The following is a 24,864-nucleotide window of genomic DNA, read 5'->3' on the forward strand; positions in this document are numbered from 1 at the left end:
CAAATGCTCCTGATTTAAGCCTGCTCTGTCTCGCTCCTGGTTAGTTAGAGCTCATTTTCAAGACCGCTCCTGCCTGTGGTGCTTGGTTTTATTGGCAGCTGTCTGCAGTTCTGCTGTCCTGAGGCTGGCCTGATGGCGCTCAGCGGGGCATGGCGCTGGGGAGGGGTAGCCGAGGACAGAAGCTGGGTTTGACTCGAGGGCTGGATCAGGACCCCGGTGATCCAAATCAAGGAAAGCCTCTTAAGTGCTCCTGATCTCAATCCTCTCAGGTCTACAAACGGGGCCTTTATGTCAGGGGACGTGATGAAAGGACAAGCTTCCTCGTGGTTGTCACATGGGTCCACACGAGACTCAGCACTGATGGGGGGATGAAATGCTACACGGAGGGCTGATCAATAGCACTCACCGGAAAACACAATCCACAGATTGCCGAATCCAAACACATTTTAACAAACAGTAGAAAGGTGAAAGGAAAATAGCACAGATATAGGTTAGACTGCATACAGCAGCTGAGATTCTCCAGTAATTAAAATATAAACATTTTCGTTAAGTCTCCTGGACAAATCAGAATCAGCTCAGTGAAAGAATGTTCTGGAATGTATGATCCAACTCCCCCATCTATTGTGCGTCTGCCACAAGTGTGAATTACAAGCATTAGGGCAGCATCATAACAAAGCCAACACCTAAGAAGAGCCTGTGTCTTATGTTTATAATCAGGTGCTGGGAAGGTGGCTCCTGGTGGCATTTCCTATCATTTTACTGCTCATTCCATACAAACGGGTTAAAGATGTGAGATGCAGGCTCTAATCAGAATTTTTCAGTCTCATAATAATTATATAATTTAAATTTGTCATCTGAAGCAGTCATTTTTAAGGTGTGTGGGAACATAAAAGGTCCCAGCTTATTCAGTCTAGGCATCTAAGGGAAAAAAAATCAACTTCATCAACTGGCTCAAAAATTGGGAATATTTACAAAATCAGACAACTCCAGGGCAGATGCAGTATCTTCTACAAAGAAAGGCATTTACTAAGAAAATCAATGTTGTATTATTTAGGGAAAATGCGTTTCAAAACATTTTAGAAGCACCCTCTTGGCTGCAAAATCAATCATCTAATTATAAATAATTCTGACACTGTGATTAAAGCAGATAGACCCCCGAAGGACCTCAGCCTGGGGTCCTGGGGTCCACATATTGCTATTTGTGGCTGTAAGTTGGAGAAGGAACTTTCTGGATGGTGATTCTTTTCACAGAGCATTTTACTGTGCAGCCTGCCCTGCTGATCTGAATCAGGGATGCTTCCTGGGTAATCAGTACTGTGCAGCCCCGAGGCTGCTGGCAGGAGGCACTGTGCAGAGGTGGGGATTCATGGTCTGCAGGGGATGAAACCAGGACACATTCCCTGAAATCCTCTGTGGCCAGGAAACACTTTCATGGAAGCTCATCCAACCTTGGGTCTACTACACAACAAAGCTGCTTCTCAAGGGCTGGAGGGAGGAGGAGGTTCCCCGGGGTTGGGTTAGTAAATTCATATAGCCCCTTACCCTTCTTTGCCAATTTCGCCAACCTTCAGGGCTTCAACAAGAGGCTCTTTACCTAGTTTGGTCAAATTCATTTTGGTCTCGAGAGTCATCAGAAAGGACCCGTTGTAGGACATTTCCAAATCGATCCAGAGTCCTAGAGAAAGGGTTAAAAAAAAAAAAGTTTCTTTCCCCCAGAAAAACATGACTACGAATAACAGTATTAAAACTTATATTTTAAAGTATCTAAGTAGGTATCACATTGTAAGTCTATATATACTGCCTGTACTACCAAGGCATGTGAGAGGAGACTGTGAAATGAGAAGCTTCTAGAAATAGTTCAAACATCTGGAAAATTGCCAGCATTTCAACACCCATTACAGTGATCACAGTGACCTCAGCACACGCTGTTAGAGATGGAAGGGTCCGGTCCTCTGGGTTCTTCTTACACTTAGTAAGAAACACAAACTCCAGGAGGAGACGGCTTGTGCCAGGACAAAGGCGGGACGATGTCTCAGCGGGTTAGAGGCAGAGGAGATGTGCAGAGACTTCACAGCAGGTTGGGCTTTTTAAAGACACACCACTGTCTTTCTTAAAATTCTCTCCTCTTGGGGAGTGGAAGTGGGGATGGGCACAGAAAATGGTTCAGGTTTAGCTTGGTGTGATAAGGATGGTGACAAGACCTTTTACAACCCTTTTCTTTCTGGAAATTGTGTAGTAATGGAAGCAAAAGAATTTATGTTCCAGCCCCAGGATTATCCAGATAAAGCTGGGTAACCACTTTGTACCTTTGCTTTAAAACCTGTTCCTTAGAAGACACTCATGTTGATGGGAGCATATCTTAGAGGCTTTTGGCTTTGTGGGATTTCACTGGGAAGGCCCATCAGAAGTGGCCACTGACCAGATGTCTAAAATGCAAACAGAGGTCATCTCATGACCTTCTACCCAGGGTCCTAGAATTCAGCAGGCAGGACAGATTGACACTCCAAGCACCACACCACCTCATGGACTTCCCGTCAAAATGTGGTCCTTCAAGTGGGTGTTTAGATGTTAATAAACTTACAGATACTCATAAGACAAATAACATCTGAAAGGAAGCAGGAAATTAATTGAAAATCAAGTTCACGCATAGCCGCATTTTCAAGTAATTACAGTAAATAACCTATTCCCTGTTTGGCCAACAAGCATTAATGGTATAACTCCTTACTAAAGGCAGAATAATTTCCATTTTGCTTTCACCAAACTCCTTTTTATCATAATTGAAGGTGATTTCCTTCAATATAAGGATTATTTTCCATGAATGACCTGGTCTAATTGATATGCAGATCAGCTGTGAAAGTCTTTGCAGCAACTCACAAAACTGCTCTATTTCTTGCTTACGTTAAACACTTAAAAATCATTAATTAGCTTGCTCTCCAAATGCACTGTTACTGGAAATAAGGGCACACCTGCTCTAATAAAGATATTTAGTCATTAATCACTTCCAAAAGAAAGGGGATTCGGGTAAAAGGCTTGATATTAATAGATTTTTAAACTCAATATAAACAGAACATCAATAAAGAAGATATTTCTTTAAAAAAAAAAAAAAAGTCATTTGTTTTTGTGTATCTCCAGCTTTATTTAACTTGAGAATCAATAGACTCAAACTACCTGCTTGCTGTCTGTGTTCATACAGGATCATTTCCTTTGAAAACCCTACTCAGGTTTCCAATAAATATTACTAGTTCAGACTCCCTTTGAAGGTTGTCATATTTATATACATATAACGTCTATTATATTATATATGTATATACATATACTATATATAGTATGTATATAATAATATGTATATATTACATTATATTATATTATGTATACTATATAATATATATACATATATACACATATGTGTATACATATATATACATATATGTGTATGTTATATATGTATATACATATATATGTATATATTACACATGTATATATATATACACACACATACTTTTTTTTAGTGCTAACAAGTTTTAAAATTCCAGAGTCATACATAACTTTCCATTTGTACTTATCCTTAGCTTCCCTCTTTATTTTTTAAAAGTAGTTTATTTAATTGGAATACAATTGCTTAACAATGGTGTGTTAAGTTTCTGCTGTAGAACAACATGAGTCAGCTAAGGCTGTCATGTTAAAAGAACCAGAATTTTACTTGTTATAAAGTGGAAGCGTTCATCTGTGTTTTAAATAAGGGGATATGGATAAAGGTTTGGTAAACAGCTGGCCCACACCCTGGTCATCGGGACACTCCAGTCAGTCACCTGTGGCCTGGCCCCCCCTGAGCTGAGGCTGGAAGGAGGGCAGAAGAGCACATGGAGCCCGGTCACATGGACAGGGCTCGGGTTCCCCTGGAACTTTCTCGGCCTCCGGGCACCGGGCTCCTCTGCACCAGGGGACGCCGCTGCTCGCACAGCCAGCGCCCGGTGCACCCTGGCAGGGCTCTTCCCTTTCTGCGCCATCGCCAGCCCACTTCCTTCCACGACTCTGGGCTGCAGCCTAGCTTGCTGTTGTTGCCGTGGCTCCTGGGAACCAGACCAGAGGAGGCCAAGGGGCCAGAGGGAAGAGGCTGCACCGGGCAGCCAGACAGCCCTGTCTGGCTGGGGAGCGGGGGATGGTACATGGACATCTGACCAAGCTTCTGCATAGGGGATAGAGCTTGTTTTTGTATCACTGTATATGTCCCATGATGGTTGCAGGCATCACCAATTCAATGGACACGAACTTGGGCAAACTCTGGGAGACAGTGAGGGACAGGGAGGCCTGGTGTGCTGTAGTCCATGGGCTCAAAAGAGTTGGACATGACTAAGTGACTGAACAGAGTATGTCCCATGAGACCCACCCACAGGGCCCTGCGCAGTCCTCGTTCTTAGTGAAGATATAGAGTCAAGAATGGTTTGAGAATCTTTAAATACAGACACAAAGTACAAACACTCAAATTATCCTAATATGGCGTGCTTGCGTTCAGCTGAGGATAAGATGACTATCTGACCATTAGATGCAAAGAAAAAACATGTTTCTGTGACAATGATTCCGCTGCAAAAATCGCCCTGAAAACCTTGGAGCACATACACCTGAAGCCAAGACCACCTGGTTACATAAAGAGAGTCAGGAGTTCCCACCTTGCAGAACTGAAGGATGAAATCAACAGTTACCAGAAAGGCTGTCTTCTTCCTGGGGACAAAGGCAGCGACACTGTGAAGTGGGGACACACACTGTGTCCTGAGTGGCACCCTAACCCTAGCGGGCTGCACACTCCTCACCTGGGTGAGCACAGGAACTGTTTCTTCTGGGCTCTTGACAAAGGTTAAGACTTCCTTGGGAGGCATTTCATTTAAAATGCGGCTTCCAGACTCCCCTGGTGGTACCGTGGATAAGAATCCCCCTGCCAATGCAGGGGACACAGGTTTGATCCCTGATCTCGGAGATGACCATCTGCCGCAGAGCAACTCAGCCTGTGCCTTAGAGCCTGGGAACTGCACGTGCTGAGCCCACACTCCCCAGAGCCGGTGCTCCCCAGCAAGAGAAGCCACCACTGTGAGAAGCCTGTGCACCGAGACTAGAGTAGCCCCCGTTTGCCGCAACTAGAGAGAAAACTCATGTGTAGCAACCAAGACCCAGCGCAGCCAAAAAAAGGAAATTAATAATAATAAATAATTTAAAAAATTCTGCTTCCTATAATCACCTGGTCTTGGTAGCGCTCAAGGACAAAAACTAGAAGTTAAGGAGCAGGACAGTTTTTTAAGACAGGAGTAAGGTGGCTTCCCCGTGGCTCAGCGGTAAAGAATTCACCTGCAGTGTAGGAGACACAGGAGAGGTTGGTTCAATCCCTGGGTGGGGAAGATCCCCTGGAGAAGGGAATGGCAACCCACTCCAGTATTCTTGCCTGAAGAATCCCATGGACAGAGGAGCCTGGCGGGTTACAGTCTGTGAGGTTGCATAGAATCAGACACGACTGAGCACCCTGAGAGGCTCTCTGGAAAGGGCGTGAATGCAAAGGGTCTTGTCTCAGTCTGCTCAGGCTGTGTAACAAAATACCACAAACTCCGTGGCTGAAACAACGGATACTTATTTGGCACAGTTTTGGAGGCTGGAAGCCCAAGAGGAAGGAGCCAGCCGATCCAGTCCTGGTGAGGGCTCTCCTCCTGGCTTGCAGACAGCCACCTTCACCTGTGTCCTCCTGTGGCAGACGGCGGGTTAGCTCTCTGGTCTCTTCTCATGGGGGCACTAATCCTGTCGTGACGTCATCTAAACCCAATCACCCCAAAGGCCTTGTCTCTACCATCTCGTTGCAGGTAGGGCCGCAACAGATGGATCTGGGAGGGACACAAACACTCAGTTCATGAGGTCTCTACCACACAAGGGGTCTTCATGTTGCGAGGCTATCCCGTGGTGAAGGGTGGCACCTGATTGCCAACAAGTCCCTGTTGGCCTTTCACTGGCAACAGGGGAAACACAACTTACAATGAACGTGACAAACTTCAGTCAGGCTTCACACAAGGACCTGAAGAGCTCAGAAGGTTGTTTTTCTGTTTCTCTTTTTTTATCTTTTTAACATAGCTTCTGTCTTTTTTTTCCTCCTGGCTGCACTGGGTCTTATCTGCGGCACTTGGAACCTTTATCATGTCATGCGGGATCTTTCTTGTTGCAGTGCACGGACTCTCTAGTTGTGACTCCAGGGCTCAGCAGCTGCGGGGCGCAGGCTTAGTAGTTCCACGGCATGTAGGATCTTAGTTCCCCGATCAGGGATCAAACCACTGGACCACCAGCAAAGCCCTGTTTCTTGAGTTCTTGACACAGGCTATCAGAGCTCAAGATGCTAAGCTAAACCCCTATCCTCAGGAAGTTGATGCCTGAAGAATAACAACAATGGCCTGGGCTGTGGGGAGCAGAGCAGACTGAGATGCCACCACAGGTAAAACACGTACCCTGGTGTGTGTCACCCAAGACAAGTAGAACAGAGCTTCTTCCACCTTCTCCCTAGTAGTTGATTTAATAGATTCTATTAGGGCTTCCCTGGTGGCTTAGTGGTAAAGAATCTGTCTGTTAGGCAGGAGATGGGTTCAATCCCTGGGTCAGAAGATCCCCTGGAGGAGTGCATGACAACCCACTGCAATATTCTTGCCTGTAGAATCCCATGGACAGAGGAACCTGGCATGCTACTGCCCATAGAGTTGCAAGGAGTCAGACACACTAAAGTGACTGAACACAAAGGCATTAAGACTAAGAAGCAGTCTTACCATGTTGGTAAAAATCTAGTACTTTCACTCAGCAATTCACTGTTGTGTTTACTATTAAAATAACTAAGTAAAAAATAAATAAAATAAAATAACTAAGTGACCTCAGTCTCACTGGAACAGGTTTAAGGGGCAGGGGCAGCGCAGGAGGTAAGGGGCCCTACATAAGCCTTGCTCACTGAGCCCAGCTCATGTTACCTGCTCCTCCACTTCACTCTACCCGTAATTGATGGCTGATTTTTCTCTCTGAAAGCCAACATCTGGCATCCAAAGAACAAAAGCTCTCACAATGGAAGATGTAGTCATATGTTATCAAGAACAGACATTTGAGTTATTCAGCTCTTAGACGAGCACATCCGTGACTGTTCTGTTCCTGGCAAACAGACCGGTGCCACGTTGCTCCCTCGGATACCACAGGGAACTAGTATTGTTCCTCGTACTTGGGTGTGTCCTTTAGGACAGATGTCATCTTTGGTTCTTTCAACCTGTAACTGTTCTCGGAACGGCTCCGCCTTTCAAGGTTGACACAGTCCCAAATCAGAGTCTCTCCTCTCCACCTCACCCAAGACCTGCAAATGGGTACATTTTTATTCTTTCTGCAGAAAATATACTTTTTCTTCCTGCAACACCATCTGGCCAGACAGTGTATGTGCCATTCTTGTGCTGAGCCCCACAGTCTGGCTTTGTCACGGTGGTCAGCCCCGGGCAGCTGCTCTCTTGATGAGGGTGTAGCCGACAGAACAGGCAGCTCACAGCTGACTCTGGTTGCACTCAGCTCACAGCACTGAATAAAGGCACCAGGCACCATAAATCAAGGTCCACAAGACAGTGTAGATGGTGGACCTGCCAGTCACGACTATGGGCATCTCTGGAGACAGACCAGCTTCCCATTCCTGTGGGACACACAGTCATCTTTCCAAAGAATCAGAGCTCTTTCATGCAAACCTGGGTTGCTCGTTGGGTATCTTGAAACAGGGAAAACCAGTATCACACGACACTCTTTCCATCCACTCAGTGACCATCTATCTGCAGACTTAACTCCACGTCGCAAACGTCCTGAAGACTAAATGAACTAATCTGAACCTGAGGGAATCATAGTCCACGTCCCTGGTTCATCCTGACACTGCTGACGCCCCTGCAGGCACTGCTCTGAGACCTCTGGTCCCAGGTGTGGAAGATAAAAGCCTGGCCGACGGCCGAGGGTCCCCACTGCACCCCTTCAGGAAGATTTTCCTGATCAAGCTTTGCAGCAGCGAACACTGACAGCTTCCTGTGCGTCACGTGTGCTCTCTGAGGGTAATGCAAAGCGTTTTGTCTCCACCATGACCAACAAAGGAGAAGCTCCTGCCCTCAGCACTCTGTGGATGAGGAAACCGAGGTGCTGGGTGCTCAGTAACCTCCTGAGGCCTTGCTGTGGGATCACAAAGGAGCAGGGCCCGAAGGCAGGTGGCCTGGCCCAGAGCCGGTGTGCACATGAACCTCTGGCCTGGAATCTGTGGAGCAGGATGAAGGCGAGGCTGCTGAGTGGCCTCTGGCGTGTCACCCCCTCTCTGGGCTTTGGCGTGTGCATCTAAACAGGGCAGGGTCCTGCTAGGGAACCTCTGATTGCCTTCTCAAGTCTAAACCGTCAATCTAACCAATTCTTTAAGAGGTGGAAAAAGGAGCTATATATTTTCAATGAATTTTTTAGTTTAAACTTTTTACTTTCTATTGGGGCACAGCCAATTAACAATGTTGTGATAGTTTCAGGTCAACAGCTGTGAAGGGACTCAGTCATACATGTACATGTATCCATTTTCCTCCAAACTCCACTCCCAACCAGGCTGCCACATAACATCGAGCAGAGTTCCCTGTGCTATACAGTAGGTCCTTGTTGGTTATCCATCATTTTAAATTAGTTTTTATCCATGAGAAAAAAGGCTCAGGAGAGAATGGACCGAGAATGTACCAAATGTAGCAGAAACAGTCACCCGGTTATCTCTGAATGGTGGGATGAAGGGTTATGTTTTCCTTTTTCCTTTTCTAAATATTCCAGCTTTCCCCACTTTGGGTATTCGTTGGATGAATGAAGGTATAACCATTACCCTAACAGAGTTAATAAAACAACCAGAAAGAGCCTGGCCTGGTGGCCCTCCAAGGTCAGGCCCTGGGGAGAGCAGCCGGTGGGGACGAGGGGTGGGAGGGGGAGGCTGCGTGGCCTGTGGGGAAGGAAGGAGACCAGTCCCTGCCCTACACGAGGGGTGTGTGGGGTAGGCAGGGGTCAGAGAAAGAAGGTGCACAGCCAATTTCTAAGGGACGGCCTCTCTCCACCTTCTGGCCACCCGCCACTGGTAGGAAGTGAAGGTGCCCAGGAGATAAGGGTCCTTTCCCCTTATTTGCTGCACGAGAACCCGGCTATGTGTCCTGGAGCCAGGATAGGTCAGTGGTGGCAGATGACTCTAGGGAAGTCCCTAGAGTCAGTTTTAACAAGTCACTCCTGATTTTAATTCCTCCAAAGCAAAGGTTTCTCTTAAGAGCAAGGGAACCCAAGCCAAACCGTCCCTTCATGTTCATTTCTGTTTTACCATCACATGCATCCTTTGCAGGCTTGGAAAAACCTAATTTGATCAAAGTTTCAAAACCCACATTTATGTCTTTATCTTTCCTTTCTTTAGTAACATTTCCTCCCTTGTTACATAAGCAGGCAGATCTCTATAATTTGCCCCGAAAGGAGTTAAGTAAGCCTCAGATGGATTAAAAACTGGCAAAGCTTTGATCTGTATAATAAAACGTCTGGCTGCAGCTCTGGCTCCAGAGGAACAGGAAAGAGACTTGAGACTGAGGCATTTAGTGTATTTCACTCAAAGCCTCACAAAGCTGCCCTGAGAGGCTGCGGAGTTCACAGCCACCGGGACGCTTCTTAAATGCTTCAAAGCCCAGCTTCAAAGCCTAGCTCTGGCCCTGCCCCCCTCTCTTTGGAAATTTCTACTAATTCAACAAAGGACAGTCCTGAGATAAGAGACTGCAAATGCATTAGAAAACAGCATGCACACATATTATTTTATTTACTTTCTTTAAGCCCAACTCTCAGGAGGTTTATGTTAGCTGATCATTTACCAGCTTGTTACCAGCCAATTCCTAAAGAGGCAAAGGGCAACGCAGAGCCTGCTAGAGCCAGAGGAAGGCAGGCCGTCCTGGAATGCAGACGGGGCCAAGATCCCGGCTCCGCACCTGACATGTAGATAATGCAGCTTTTAAAATTTCACTCGCAGTTGACAAAACTCTAGTAAGGCCATTTGTAAAGAAACAATCCTTTCCAGCTTTACTCTTGGTGAACCAGAAATTAACGAAACCTAGGAACACTCAGCTTTATCAAAGTGTAGACATGATTAAGTGGTCACAGGTGATCTCAACATGCTATTAGATGGACCTCTGGATTTGCAAATATTTCTCTGATCTTTCTCTGAAATCGATGAGATGCTAAGAACTAGGAAATATGGGCTTCACTGTCAGATGAAATACTTGTTAGAGCTGCTAACTGTAGAGCTGGAAAAAAAAAAAACGTTGTATTTACATCAAATGTATACAATACAGAACCTGATTTCACTAAATATGTTCAGGAGTCATCTGATGGAGCCTTACAGGATAAAAGTAGATGCTAGGAGTCTATAAATTTTACAAAACATTTACTTCAAAACAAACATCACTCTCTTGAGAAGTTGTGATTATTTTCTCTCTTACTTTGTTCCCGAGCTTTTTGCGGAATAATGTAAATCTAGTTTAAGTGGAAAGAGGCTCGGGGCTTCCCTGGTGGTCTAGTGGTTAAGAATCCACCTGTCAATGCAGGGGACACAGGTTCCGTCCCTGGTCCAGGAAGATCCCATGTGCCTCGGGGCAACTCAGCTGGTGCGCCACAACTACTGAGCCCATGGACCGCAACCAGAGAAGCCTGCGAGCCCTAGAGCCTGCATTCTGCAATAAGAGAAGCCGCAACAATGTGGGAGGTGAGCGGGCCTGAAGCATAGCCGGCGCCTCTCACCCCGGCAAGGGCAAAGGCCATGCAGAGCCTGGTCACACAAAAGCTCAGCTCCCAGTAACTGGCATAGCGGCATCTTTGGGCTGGAGGAGGATCTTTAAGGATCCAGAAGACTCGAAGGACTAGGAGGGAAAGTCCAGATACACTCCCCAGCATTTTAAGGCTGTGACCATTAAGAACAGAAGACACACAACATGAACTATGGTTAAAAACACCTCCCCTAAAGGGAAAGTTGCTCAGTTGTGTCTGACTCTTTGTGACCCTGTGGACTATACCCGCCAGGTTCCTCTGTCCATGGAACCCTCCAGGCAAGAATACTGGAGTCAGCTGCCATTCCCTTCTTCAGGGGATCTTCTTAATCCAGGGATCAAACCCATTGCAGGCAGATTCTGCACCAGGGAGGCCCCAAAACAGGGAAGCCTCCAACTCTCACCAAACACAAAGCCTTGGTTTTCAATCTGCAGTGGTGGCAACATTTTAACATTCATATAATCACTCAGTTCCCCTCTGGAGCCAGTTAAGAGTTACCTTGGTGGTCAACGTAAGGCTTGAAGGCCTGCAGGATTTTTGGCACAGCTACCCCCATGTCAAGTTCCGTCAGAGTTAGCTCATTCATGAAGTACGGGAGCTGGAAGAGAGAAGGGAAAACGAAGGAGACACGTCAGTAGCCTGGTTAATGTTAGAAGTCCACAGTCTCAGAGGGAACGATGGTCCAGGTGTGGGGAACACATTTACTTAACACGCCACACATGACGCATCATGTTACAGACAGAGCCGTGGACGAGTCAGGCAAGGTCCTTGCTCTCATGGGGTTTAGGCTGAAGGGGCAGAAACAGAAAAGTAGACAACCTAACTTCAGAGACTGACTGGGCTACAGAGAAAACAAGATGCGTGATGGGGAGGAGGAAGGCTGGGGAGTTTTGGATAAGGTCAGCGAAGGCGTCTCTGAGGGTGTTGACTGTGGAGAAGGAATCAGTCATGCTGGTCAGGTTAATAATGCCCAGGGTTGGCTGAAGTCTGGGAAAATGGACCTCTCTGAGAGGACTAGTGTGGGGAAGACAGGAAGTCACTAGAACATTGACTGTAGGCCAACTTACAACATGTATTAAAATCCTTCACACAAAAAAAATCACGTCCTTTGACCCCTGTGCTAGACTTTTTCCCTTGCCCCCGTGGATTTGAGTTCCTCTCTACAGCCCGGAAGGCCAGTCTGCGGGAACCGCACGAATGACCTCTCTTGCCCTCTGACTTCTGCCTGAGCTTGGCCCGTGGGACACACGAGTGTGCAGGGGGCTGGGAGGTACCAGGAGGGACGTACTGTCGGGCACTCGTCCCCTCTCTTTGCTCAAGGCCACAGCTCCTGCCAGACAGGCAGCACCTTCGCACAGCCACCCTGCCTGAGTTTGGGTAACCGCTCCCCGCTAGCCCTGGGGTACTGCACTAGGCCTTTCAGTTTCTCTGCATCAGTCCACACCTTCCTAAACCCTCCCTTTATTAAACTCTCCCCTGCGGCTTGTTCCATCTGAATGTGTCATGTGTTTCCCACTGGGACCCTGACTAACACGGCTGTCAGTAAGAATTTACTCTAAATGAACTAAAATAAGAGTGCTGGTATCATGCTTAGAAATTCCTACTTCATCTCCAGAGCACAAAAATTAATTCTATGCTTCCTCCACCTGGATTAATGTATGTTATGTATATTTTAAACAATATAGTTTAGTTAGTCCATTCCTAATTTTAGTGTAAGACATAAATTAGGAATCTACCTTAGTTTTTCCCCCAATGACTTACTCAGGCGTCTTAACCTATTTCTAAATCTTTCCCTACTGACCTGCAAAGCCACCTTTCAGTGAGATTCCCACCTCACTGGAGTCTGTATTGAGCACTGTTTCCTAACAGTATCAAAGTGCTTTTATTACTGTAGCTTTAAAATACATTTTTATGTCTGGCAAGTCCATTTCTTTTCTTTTCCCCAGAATTTTCTTAGTCTCCTTAAGTACTGCTCCAGTTAAACATTAGAATAATTTTGTAAAATTTAGAATATAATTACGAGTTAAAAAAAAATTGAACATATGCTGAACATCTCCCATAAAATGAGAAGCATCGAGCCAAGCATGAATTTCATGCCTATTTGAGCTGGACCTCTTTAGCTGTCTCTCTGCAGAGAAACTCAAGACATTTTCAGGATTCGCCAGAGAATGTCATCTTTGATTTTTTGTGGGGATGGAGGTGTTAAATAGGTTATGATGTCTAAGACGGACAAAACGTGACTACAGTATTCAAATGTGTGTTCTGAATTGGTGGTTGCTTTATTTGGAAAACCATTTTTCCAAAGCATCAATGTTATATGGTACTTGGCCTTCCAAGCAGCCTACAGAAATGCTACTTGGCCAAGAATGTAGCCAAAATCTGGCACCCCTGCCCCAGTCCTGTGTGTCTATTATTGTCATCCTAACACCCAGTGTTTCTGGAGCAGGTCAGGTTTCCATGGGAACAGGAGCCGACACCGAGACAGGGAGTGGACTGCAGACAGAGAACGTGGAGTCCCTCCCTGTGCCCCGTCCAGCCTCCCACCCACCCCCATCCTGGCTCCCTGGAGTCCCCAGAGGGCAGAGGTAGGGCCTGAGATGAAAGCGGGAACTGAAGGAGACCGAGAAAGGCTTGGTGTGGTGGTGGGCACGAATTACCAGTAAGCAGGAGTGGGGATGGAGAGCAGCCAGGCATCTCTCCTACCCACTCACCTGAGTGCCCAACTCCAAGCTTCTGCAACATTTCTAACCAACCCCCTACCTCTCCCTTGCTCAGATCTATGATCTGAATCCAAACTCTCAGGACCAGGCCCAAGAGCAGCTTCCTTTCTGCCCTGTGGGGGCGGGGGAGGGCCAAGGAAAGCTCACTCCCCCAACAGAGACTCTCCTCTTCCCACCCAAGGGAACCCAGGGTGTGCTCTTTACCCTTCACGTAAACCCAGCTGGGGACCGGGCACTCTCCAGGTTGCTGGGGGGTGAGTCGGAAACCATTGCCGTAACTGAGCAGCATCTGCTGACCTGGGCACAGAGGCCATAACTACCGGGGGCTCCAAGGTGGAGCCGGAGCAGCCAGCCAAGCAGGGTGTACCTGCTGTCGGGACAGAGACTCAGCTTGTTTTACACCCATCACTGGGCACCAGCTACACACACAGGGCTGCTCTTTCACAACGTGAGCCATAATTGTGGGTGAAGGTAACAACCAGAGCCTGCAGCCAGCCAAGAGCTGCCTGTGTGTCAGGCCCTCGAGGAGGCCAAGAGACAGGGCAGAGCTCTGTCCCAGGGGCAGCTGGGGCTCCTCCAGACATGCCGGCTCCTGACTGGTCATTCACTAACACTCACCACTGGGTTTACGGAATGGCCCTGCCTAGAGAGACTTGGCTATTTGCTGATTGTAGTTCTCTTGGCAGGGGTGGTGGCAGGTTCAGAAGTGGGGTGATACCCTGCTGCTTTCCGGCTTATCCCATTGCCAGGCTCCCCCCTCTAGTCTGCAGGGCACTTCTGGGGGCAACAGCTCAGGTGGGGGTGGGGGGTAGGAGGTGCTGAGGCTGGCACTGCGGGGAGGACAGCCCCCGCCTCTGAACTGCTGGTGCTGCTGGATCGGGGCCCCTTTCTCCTCCCTGACCTCCCAGCACTGTGACCTCAAAAAATGGGAGGAGGTTTAAGTTTGTGTCCTGCAAAATAGCCCACATGACCAGCCAGCAAAGGGAGAAGAAGAAAATGAGAGACTTTTCTCAACCTCTTCTGGGTTAAGGGACCCCACGGTTCTCCACCTGGGGTGGACTCCCAGCACCAGCACTCTGATACCTTGTCCCAGTCTGTTCTGGAACGTCTGTAATGGGAGAGTGGTGTCCCTCGTCACCATGACCTGTGGCCCTCCTGCTCAGGGAAGTGCCCACGACAGTCTCTGGGAGAAGAGCAGTACCAGCCCCGCCCTGCACCTCCACCCAGACCTCAAGCCCTCCATGGTTTTCCAGAAAGGGGAGGAGGCTGAGTGAGCTCCAGGGTGGCTGCTGGCCTGTCCACTCCAAACACTGCCTCCTGCTTCCCCAGGGACCTGGCCAGCAGAGCAGGCAACCCTCAACTCGCCCGGAGAACACAAACAGGCTGACCCTTGTCCACAGAGCCTGCCCTGAACTCTGCCTCGAAACCTGCTCCCCTGGCTGAGGTGGTGCCCCTTCCCCCTCCTCAGGGCCTGGGGAAGGGACGACAGTGAGCCGCCTGGCAGGGAGAGCCTGCCTGAGTCAGGAAGGGCTCTGTTCATGATCTAAAGGAACCAAACCAAAGCTCCTCCACGTCCACAGTTTCTTCGAACACCATTTTACCTTCATTCACTGTCTCCTAACATGGAGTCCCTGAACTCTCTGAGATCATGGGCAGGATTCTGTGTCATGGTGCTTTCTTCTAGGGAAAAGATCCATATGTTTCTGCTTCTCCAAAGTGGCTATGACCCAAAAGACACTGACTTCAGCTGCTGACTGGGCAAGCTCTCCGTGAGGATCTGTGGACCACGGCGACTCTTCCTTGGCAGGGTGTTCACTGGATCAAAAGCTTAAGTCTCAGTCACCTAACTCAGGTCTGCTGGTTGGCAAAGGTGGTACTAAATGAGTCACTAAGTGGCAACCATGAAGAACACTTATGCAAGTTTAGACTCACTTCCAAGCGGGCCTACAGCAGCACCGGGACTGTTTCTTCAGCAGAGAGAGAGCCCAAAATAAAAACACCATCTGGCCAGAAGTAAAGGTCAAATGCAGACACACTGAGAGCGCAACAGAGGCCTTCCCAGCTTTGAGAGGAGTTGGGAAAGAGGCCTTATGTAGTCTGGCATTTTCCTCACAGCACATGCTGTGTGGCTGGGTGAGCTCTCCCGCCATACGATTCAAGTTCATTACTAACTTAAAGGTAACAGAATTCTACATAGCAAATAGCTACAAAAGCTCACATGGTCCCAGATCGAATCCTGGATTTGATAATCCTAGAGTGGATAATAATGAGGGCCACCGAAGAAAAAAAGTAAACAGGAGCAGTCACTAAATCCCCAGATGCAGTTAGTCAGATGGTCAAGGTCACAGCCCAGATGTGTTATTTGGTAAGAACTCACTACTCTCCACTTGTTCTGTTTTCAACCCCATTATTTTTCACTTAGGACATAACGTATAAAATTTCCAGAAATTAAGACGTGATGAATTAGAACACTCTTGTGTGGAAAACAATACCTTTATTTTGCTGAGTTTCATTTGGATTTTCTTAGACACCAGATCAGACCAGTACTTCTCTCCTAAGAAGTCCCAAAACATTCTTCCAAGCAAGGCATTCACCCAGGCTTCCTGTTCCTCCTCCTCGGAGGATGGCACCTCTGGCAACTGGCAAAAGGAAAGGGCCCAAAATTAGCTAGAAAGCAACTGGAGGACAAGACAGGTGCTTATTTTTATAAAGTCACTGAAGGTTCCTCCCTCTCGAGATGGGGAGTCGTATTTCTTCCCTATAAATTACAAGTCCCACATTATGTCAGTGAACAAGAAAAAGAGAAACAAAAGCCACCATCACCGATGAAAACCCCTCTTCATCTATTTTCGTTTGCTACCAGTCTTCTCGTGAACCAGCTAATATTTCATACAATTAGCTCAGCCATATTACCCTACCGTACCCCCCCTCCCCGCCCCCCAAATCAGCTTGGTACCAACGTTCTGACTCAATGACACATCTCATCAAATGCTTGCCTATCTTTCTTCCAGTTAAGACTCCCAGGACGTCTAACTGTCAAGCTGGTCTCCCCAGACAGCCCCAGAACTCTCACATTTAGCCTGACTCCTATGAGGTCACGATTCTCTTGGGTGAGGGGCAAGGGTTGCTTAGAAATACTGGTGTCTGGGTCCTACATCCGGAGATGCTAATATGAGTGGGTAAGAGGATTTTCTGGAAGCTCTCTCATGGATGCAATGAGCAGGTGAGGTTGAGACCCACAGCCCTGGATGAGACAGGGGAATTCTGTGCAGCTCCCACAGCTGTCCTCACCCATCTCTGCCCAGGCCTACCCTCCACTGGATACAATCCATCCCAAACGCCAACATGCGAGGTGGTGCTGGTGGTGTAGTCGCTAAGTTATGTCTGACTCTTGCGACCCCATGGCTCGTAACCCTCCAGGCTCCTCTGTCCATGGAATTTTTCAGGCAAGAATAACTGGAGTTCATTGCCATTCCCTTCTCCAGGGGATTTTCCCAACCCAGGGATTGAACCCAGGTCTCCTGCATGCCAGGTGGATTCTTTACTGACTGAACCACCAGGGAAGCCCAACGTGGGAGGTGGGAAAAGAGCAAACCCTGTTAGCCTCTAATTTCCAAGGCTGAGTACTGAGCCCCAGACTCTTGGTGGGAGAGGGCCAGGGTGGGGGACAAGCAGAGGGAGAAGTGGCCACGACACCTACGGCCCCTCTGAGAGCACGGGTGATGCTTGGGGCATCCACTGACCCCACACCCGGCCCTAGGATAAGACTCCTTCTCAGGCTCCCTCATCTACATCTCACAATACCCCAGAAAGACAGGACTTTTACTTCTATTTTAGGGAGGAGAAAACAGACTCAGCCCTGATCAGTGCCCTGCCTGAGGCCCCTAATTCATCAGCGCAGCCTGACTCACAGCCCCTCCCTGTCCCCCAGTGCTCCGTCCTGTGGGAGGAAGCAGGAGTGACTGGCCCCGGCGTGACAGCCGTGTCCTGTGCCGAGGGCTCTAATGAGATGACAGCTTCACAGAGTCAATTAGCCTTGGAAGGCAAAGGCCAAAAGAACGAGAAATGCAGGATCTGTGGGCTATTCACCCTTTCTCTTCCCTCTGCGGTTGATACAAATGCATTTGGATTGTCCTCACGGCTGCCTGCAGCCATTACACGCAGCGGACGCCTCTGTGCTCCACGCGTGCAGGCTCACGCCAGTCACGTCTGTCCTGGGCAGCCCCACACAGCTGTGTCCTAGGCTGGTGGCAGAGTACACGCGTGTGTGGCCTGCTGCTCATGGACTTTTCACTTAAGAGATCTGGTGACGTGCGAGTGTCCTAAAGGTCTATGGCAGGTATCTATGTGTGACTCTTCTGAAGTCTGGAGCCCTTAGGGTCTGACCCAGTTGAACCAGTCACTGAGTGTGTGTGGAGCTTGGCAGATCACCCAGTGCCCACCTGTCCTCTACTCCTATCAGAGCATGTGCCGTCTCTCGCTTTGGGGACGTGGTGTTCACTTGCATTTCTCAATGTAATGTTACTGCATATAAGCAGGGATAGTCTATGTTTGAGGAGTCCTTCAAATTGGGATGTTTTCAAAGTTCTCCCTTCTGAATGTTGATGAGTTTCATTAAAAAAAAAATTAAACTCTGGTTTAAACAATAAATACATTTCAGAAGACACGGCTCTAGCTGCCTTGTGTGAACAGCTGTGGGGTACCCTCGCTGTGCCCTTGGGCTGTACAGGCTTCCACTAGCAACCAGGGCACCTCGGCCACCAGGTCCCGGATGGATGAGCGGGAGTCTGTGCCCAGCAAGCACTGTCATGCTTCAAGTTGTATGTGGCTTTTGGAATCGCTTTTTTTCTCTGCCAGAACGTCTGCGCCCCACCTGAGAGGAATCTGGTCTAACTTTTCCGAGGTTACTCACTGTCTCTGAGTCACATGAAATTATCCACGCAGACTTCTGAGTGAGCACTCATCCAAGGACAATGCCCTCCTCCCCTGGGAGGCCGGGCAGAGCCAAGACGCTGCCCACGCAGGACAGCGCATGTCATACTCAGATCTGTAGGCTGTACAGAGAAGAGGTCACTCTTTCCCTTCTCCTGTGGGAGGGCTGGCCCTTTACTAACCTCTCCTTACACCCGAGTTATTCACAGGAAACAGGGTTTAACACAAAATATCAAGAAACAAAGCCTATTTCACAACTTTTGTCCAAGCCAAAGGCATATGATGTGGAAACAAATTTCCGAAATTACTGACAAGCAGGTTGTGTTTTTTCTTTTCAACTGTTCCTTTTTCTAATGCAGGGTCTCTCCACAGACTTGAGGGGAACAAAGAAAAATCCAGGAGCAGCAGAACACTGACAATGCGTCAGAGCAGCTTTATGAACAAAATCTGGGTTCAACAGGCTGCTAGAAAGAATGCATTTTCAATGAAAGTCATAAACATGTAAGACCTTAAACAATAAATGTGCATATACTTCCTCAGGCTGCTATTTGGCTGCAGGGAGGAATGTGAGAAGCATATTCATGTCACCATTTCAACTAAAGATGTGTATTTAGAAAGGGTAAGTTTCTAAAAATGGCTCCCAAAATAAAGTTTGGAGAGCTCAATGGCCAGGAGCTGAAGCAAGGCCATTAGAACTGTCTGATTAGCTCTCAGGAGGTATTTTATTAAAAACTAACCCGTAGAAAGAAAATAGTACAGATTTACTTTGTGTGGTGTAACTTCTCCTATTATAAATAGCCAGATGAGCCCAGCTTTTTAGGGACAAAAAGAGCTTAGAGGCTTTGCTGCTAAGGTTTGGTCGCACACAACCTGGTGTCATGAGGGTTTCACAAAGGGCTGCATGGTCCAGGAGAAGGCACAGTGCTAACCCTCCCATGGGAGCTGTTTCCCCAATTACAAAACCAAGCATAAGTGCTATAGAAAACACCCATAATCCCACTATCCAGATTTAATTATTTAAAACATTTTAGCTACATCTTCTTTCAGTCTGTTTTCAACATATATATACTTTTAAGAATACATAGATTAAAAAAACAGATGTAGCTAACATGGTCTTGTATCCTTTTATAAAAACAAATTTATGGAGATATAATCCAGGAGGCACTACTGATAAAGAACTCACCTGCCAATGCAGGAGACTTAAGAGACTCAGGTTCAATCCCTGGGTCGGGAAGGTCCCCTGGAGAAGGGTATGAAAACCCCCTCCAGTATTATTGCCTGGAGAATCCCATGGACAGAGGAGCCTGGCAGGCTACAGTCCATGGGGTTGCAAAGAGTCAGACACAACTGAACTGACTTAGCACACAGCACAATCCACATACCATACAATTCAGCCATTAAAGAGCTTAATCAGTGGTAGCTGGTGTATTCAGAGTCGTGAAGCCATGAGCACAGTCACTTTTAGGATATCTTCATTACCCCCAAAGAAACCCTGTATCCACTAGCAGTCACTCCCCATTCCTCCCAACTCCATCCCCACCAGCCTGAGGCAACCAATCACTAATCTGTGGCAGTGAATTTGCCTATTCTGGACATTTCATAAAATGGAATCAAACAATATGTGTTCTTTTGTGACTGACTTCTTGCACTAAGCGTAATGTTTTCAAGATCATCCATGATGTAGCACGTATCAGTACACCTATCATTCCTTCTTATTGTGGAAGAATATTCTATTATGTGCATACATCACACTTTATTCATTCTTCAATTGATGGATACTTCAATTGTTTTCCACTTCTTGCTACTGTGAATAACACTGCTATGAACAGTTGTTTACAAGTTTTTGCGTGGACACAGAGTTTCATTTCTCTTAGATGTATACACAGCAGTGGAACCTTTGACCACATAACTCTTATGTTTAACATTCTGTTGTTGTTCAGTCGCTTAGTCTTTGCAACCCCAGGGACTGCAGCATGCCAGATTTCCCTGTCCTTCACCATCTCCCAGAGCTTGCCCAAACTCATGTCCATTGAGTCGGTGATGCCGTCCACCCATCTCATCGTCTGTTGTCCCTTCTCTTGCCTCCAGTCTTGCCCAGTATCAGGGTCCCTTCGAATGAGTCAGCTCTTTGCATCGGGTGGCCAAAGTGTTGGAGCTTCACCTTCAGCATCAGTCCTTCCAATGAATAGTCAGGACTGATTTCCTTTAGGATTGACTGGTTTGATTTCCTTGTAGTCCAAGAGACTCTCAAGAGTCCAACACTCCAACACCACAGTTCAAAAGCAGTGATTCTTTGCCACTCAGCCTTCTTTATGGTCAAACTCTCATATACATACATGACTACTGGAAAAATCATAGCTTTGACTATATGGACTTTGTGAGCAATATAATGTCTCTGCTTTTAAAAATGCTGTCTAGGTTTGTCATAGCTTTTCTTCCAAGGAGCAAGTGTCTTTTAATTTTGTCGCTGCAGTCACCATCTGCAGTGATTTGGGAGTCCAAGAAAATAAAGTCTGTCACTGTTTCCATTGTTTCCCCATCTATTTGCCATGAAATGATGGGACCAGATGCCATGATCTTATTTTTTTGAACACTGGGTTTTAAGCCACCTTTTTCACTCTCCTCTTTCATCTTCATCAAAAGGCTCTTTAGCTCCTCTTTTCTTTCTGCCACAAAGGTGGTGTCATCTGCATACCTGAGGTTATTGATATTTCTGCCGGCAATCTTGATTCCAGCTTGTGCTTCGTCCAGCCTGGCATTTCACATGATGTACTCTGCATAGACGACATTCTGAGGAACCATCAAACTGCTTTCTGCAGCAGCTGTGTCATTTTATATTCCCACTGTACAAGGGTTCCAGTTTCTCCACATTCTCACTAACTGCTATTATCTTTTTCATTCTAGCCATCCTAGTGGTTTAGAAGTAGCACTGCATTATGGCTTTGATTTGCATTTCTCCAGTGACTAATGACTTTGAATATCTTTCATATGCTTATTGGTCATTTGTATATCTTCTTTGGAGAAATATCTGTTCCGATCCTCTATTTCTTAATTAGGTTTTTGTTATTGAGTTTTAAGAGTCCTCTATATCAGTGATCCCCAACCTTTTTGGCTCCAGGGACTGGTTTCATAGAAGACAATTTTTCCATCCACCAGGTTGTTGGTGGGGGGTGGTTTCAGAATGGTTCAAGTGCATTACATTTATTGCACACTTTATTTCTATTATTACTACTGCAACTCCACCTGAGATCATCAGGTGTTAGATCCTGGAGGCTGGAGACCCCTGCGTTATCTATTCTGGGCACAAGACCCTTAAGACCTGTGATTCGCAAACTCTGGGTTGTTTTTTCCCTTTCTTAATGGTACGTTTGCAGCATAGAAGTTTTAATTTTGATGAAGTCCAATTTATCTTTTTTTCCTTTGGTTGTGTGTACTTTTGGTATCTTATCTAAGAAGTTTTTATCTACCTCCAAATCAGAGATTTACTCCTGTATTTTAAGAGTTTCATAGTTTCTGTTCTAGGATCCATTTTGAGTTAACCTTTGTATACAGTGTGAGGGAGGAGTCTGACCTCATTCTTTGGCATGTGGATGTCCAGTTGCTTTAGCACTTACTATTTGCTGAAAAGACTACACTTTCCCCCACTGAACTGTCATGACACTCTTATCTGGAGGCTTTCTAAAATTTATTTTAAAATTGAATATACGGCTTTACATTTTTTACTTAATGGTAAGCACTTCACAATTCCCCTTTTAAAAGTTTAAAAAGCAGACTCTGAGGAGGGAAAGAGGAAGTCTTGGGAAGCCACTCTGCCTGTTAACATTTCCTGGTTCCTGTTTAATTCCTGTTTGCTTTGTAGAGTTCTTATCTCCTGATAACACCAAACAGGAGGTAGTCCCTTATGATCCAGTTTTTAGGTAAGGAGATAGTGGAACTAGTAATAATGAAGATAGGACTCTCCAGACCTGGGGTAGACTACAGGAGCTCTAAATAGTTTTTAACACCTTCCAGCGAAAAGCAGTGTGGCAGTGTGTGATGTGATCTGAACACCAGAGCCTCATGCTTGGAGGACTCAGAGCATGACCTCACCGACGGTCCCCCGTTCCCAGGCAGGCTGCTCTGGGGCCCCCAGAACTAGCAGCATCCCTGGCCTTGCACCCCTCAGCAAATCCACAGGCTGCCAGTGGGGTCTCCCTTCCTGAGGTGCCCACTCCAGGTAATACTATCCCACCTTTAGGCATTTCTTAAGAGCATCCTCATTTTCTTAATTTATATCTTCTCCTCAAACCAAGGAGACTGCCTCAACAAGATGGTCAAGCTGTGGGTCTCCTCAGCCAGCCTCATGGTCTCACTGTTCTAGAGGGTAAGCTGCCTGAGAAGAGAGAAAATGGCGCCAAGATCACAGGGCTTTGGAGACTTCAGAGGCTGGCACAGCCTGTGCTTGTGAGATAACAGAGTCACGAGGGCAAGTCAGGGCTCAGTGGCTGACGGCTAATGGCTAACCATCTGGAGAACCAGGCCCTTCCTCCAAAAACCGTGGTATTTTATGATTCAAGTTTTGAGCTCCAAAGTGCCTTCAGAAAGCCCCGAACTTGCTTTTAATTATTGAGTGAGAATCACTAACAAAAGTGCTTAGTACTGTTTAATCCAAGTCTAGTCTATATTTACTAATTATCACTGGGTATTTTTAACACGGGTTTGGCTCCTGAGCACCTGCGGCCTCACTCACCTCCTGACCCAGCTCAGCACTGGGCAACGTGTGAGAAAGGAGGCCAAGTGTGTGGACACTGCCATTAGGCCTGGAGCCCTCCGGGTGAGGAAGGCTTTGAACATGGCCTGTCAGTGCAGCAGCAGGCCGAGGCAAAGGTTGGAGCTGTGTCCCAAGCTCCCTGAACAGAAGGGGAAGGACGTGTGACCTGGGGTAAGCATGCGGGTGGTGGCCCACACTGACGGAGTGACAGTGTAACCTGAAGAGATGTCCAAGGTCCCCTTGAGTCTCAGAGGCCCTTCAGTCCCTCCTGGACTCGTGACAGCAGAGGCAACATGAACCAAAGAAATACCCTGGCCATCTCGGGCAGGAAGGATGTGTACAAATGACCACATCAGAAAGGTCCACACTTGATGAAACTGTGAGGAAACAGGCATTCTTGTGACCAGTGGGAATGAACACTGGTGCAACCCTTATGGAGGGGAATTTGGCAATATGTAACAAAACTACATGTGAGTTTACATTCTGACATCCTGCTAAGATTTCATCGTGAAGCTGTATCCCCAATAACACAAAAATACACAGAGCCACACAGTTATTCACTGCAGTGTTGTTTTTAACTGCAAAATATCATAAACCATCTATATGCCTATAAGGACTGAATATACTACAGAACATTAACACAATGAAGTCAGTCTTCATGGCTGTTTTAAGAAAAAAACAAGAGGAAGGGAAGATACCTAAGAACTGATGTGGAGTGATTTCCAGAGTGTACCGGTAAGTGAAAAAAGCATGTGAAAGAGTATCCTTAGCGTGGATACCCTCTGTGTAAGAAAGGAGGGGAAATGAACCCAGAGAGGATGAGCCAGAGACTAAGGAGACTGGTTCACTACTGAGGTGAGGGTGGGGGTGGGGAGGATGGCATGAATGAATAGGGTGGGGGAGATGGCACTTTTCTGCGTATGGCTTTGTACAGCTTTGGTTTTGGGAACCATGCAAACGCTTCACAGGCAAAGAATAGAAAGGAAAATCAAAGATGGGGTAGGGGGAAGATCCTCATTTGCTCAAATCGCAAAATTAAAGAGAAATGAAACTAGTAAAGAACTATCTCCACTGAACAGAAAAGCCTGAAAAGTAACAAAAGGAGTACAGGAATAAATACTGTAGCATATCTTATTTCCCAAAAATGGTTCAATGCTCTTCTAAGAATTTGCCGCTCCAGTACTCTTGCCTGGGAAATCCCATGGATGGAGGAGCCTGGTAGGCTACAGTCTGTGGGGTCTCAAAGAGTCAGACATGACTGAGCAACTTCACTTTCACTTTTCTCTTTCATGCACTGGAGAAGGAAATGGCAACCCACTCCAGTATTCTTGCCTGGAGAATCCCAGGGACGGGAGCCTGGTGGGCTGCTGTCTATGGGGTCGCACAGAGTCGGACACGACTGACATGACTTAGCAGCGGCAAAAGGTAGAATCTATGCCCCTCTGGGCTCTTTGACTATTCTGACTAACAGCGCAGGAAGGAAGTGACATTATTTTACTTCCGAGATTAGTCATACTTTTACTGTCATGAAAGGCAGTACAGTGTCCACCTGTCTTTTTCTCTAGGGACACTTGTGCTTAGAACCCAGCCACCACAATGAAGAAAGCCCAGGCCACAAGGAGAAGAACCAAGGCC

General features: G+C 47.0%; 1 protein-coding gene across 2 annotated transcripts in view; it reads right to left on the reverse strand.

The window, feature by feature from the left end:
- The window catches only part of TEX2 (testis expressed 2), a 108,406-nt gene that overhangs the window by 12,850 nt on the left and 70,692 nt on the right, over positions 1-24,864 (reverse strand). Inside the window, exons 6-8 of one of the 2 annotated variants that reach the window (XM_061144389.1) lie at positions 16,040-16,186; positions 11,326-11,425; positions 1,543-1,675 (exon numbers count right to left, since the gene is read on the reverse strand). In XM_061144389.1, the coding sequence (XP_061000372.1) occupies positions 1,543-1,675; positions 11,326-11,425; positions 16,040-16,186 (380 nt within the window). Of the gene's footprint in view, positions 1-1,542; positions 1,676-8,964; positions 10,308-11,325; positions 11,426-16,039; positions 16,187-24,864 lie in introns of those variants that run through there. The other variant, XM_061144390.1, reaches the window with a different exon arrangement.

The sequence above is a fragment of the Dama dama genome, chromosome 5 (assembly GCF_033118175.1).
Source record: "Dama dama isolate Ldn47 chromosome 5, ASM3311817v1, whole genome shotgun sequence".
NCBI classification, from domain to species: Eukaryota; Metazoa; Chordata; class Mammalia; order Artiodactyla; family Cervidae; genus Dama; species Dama dama.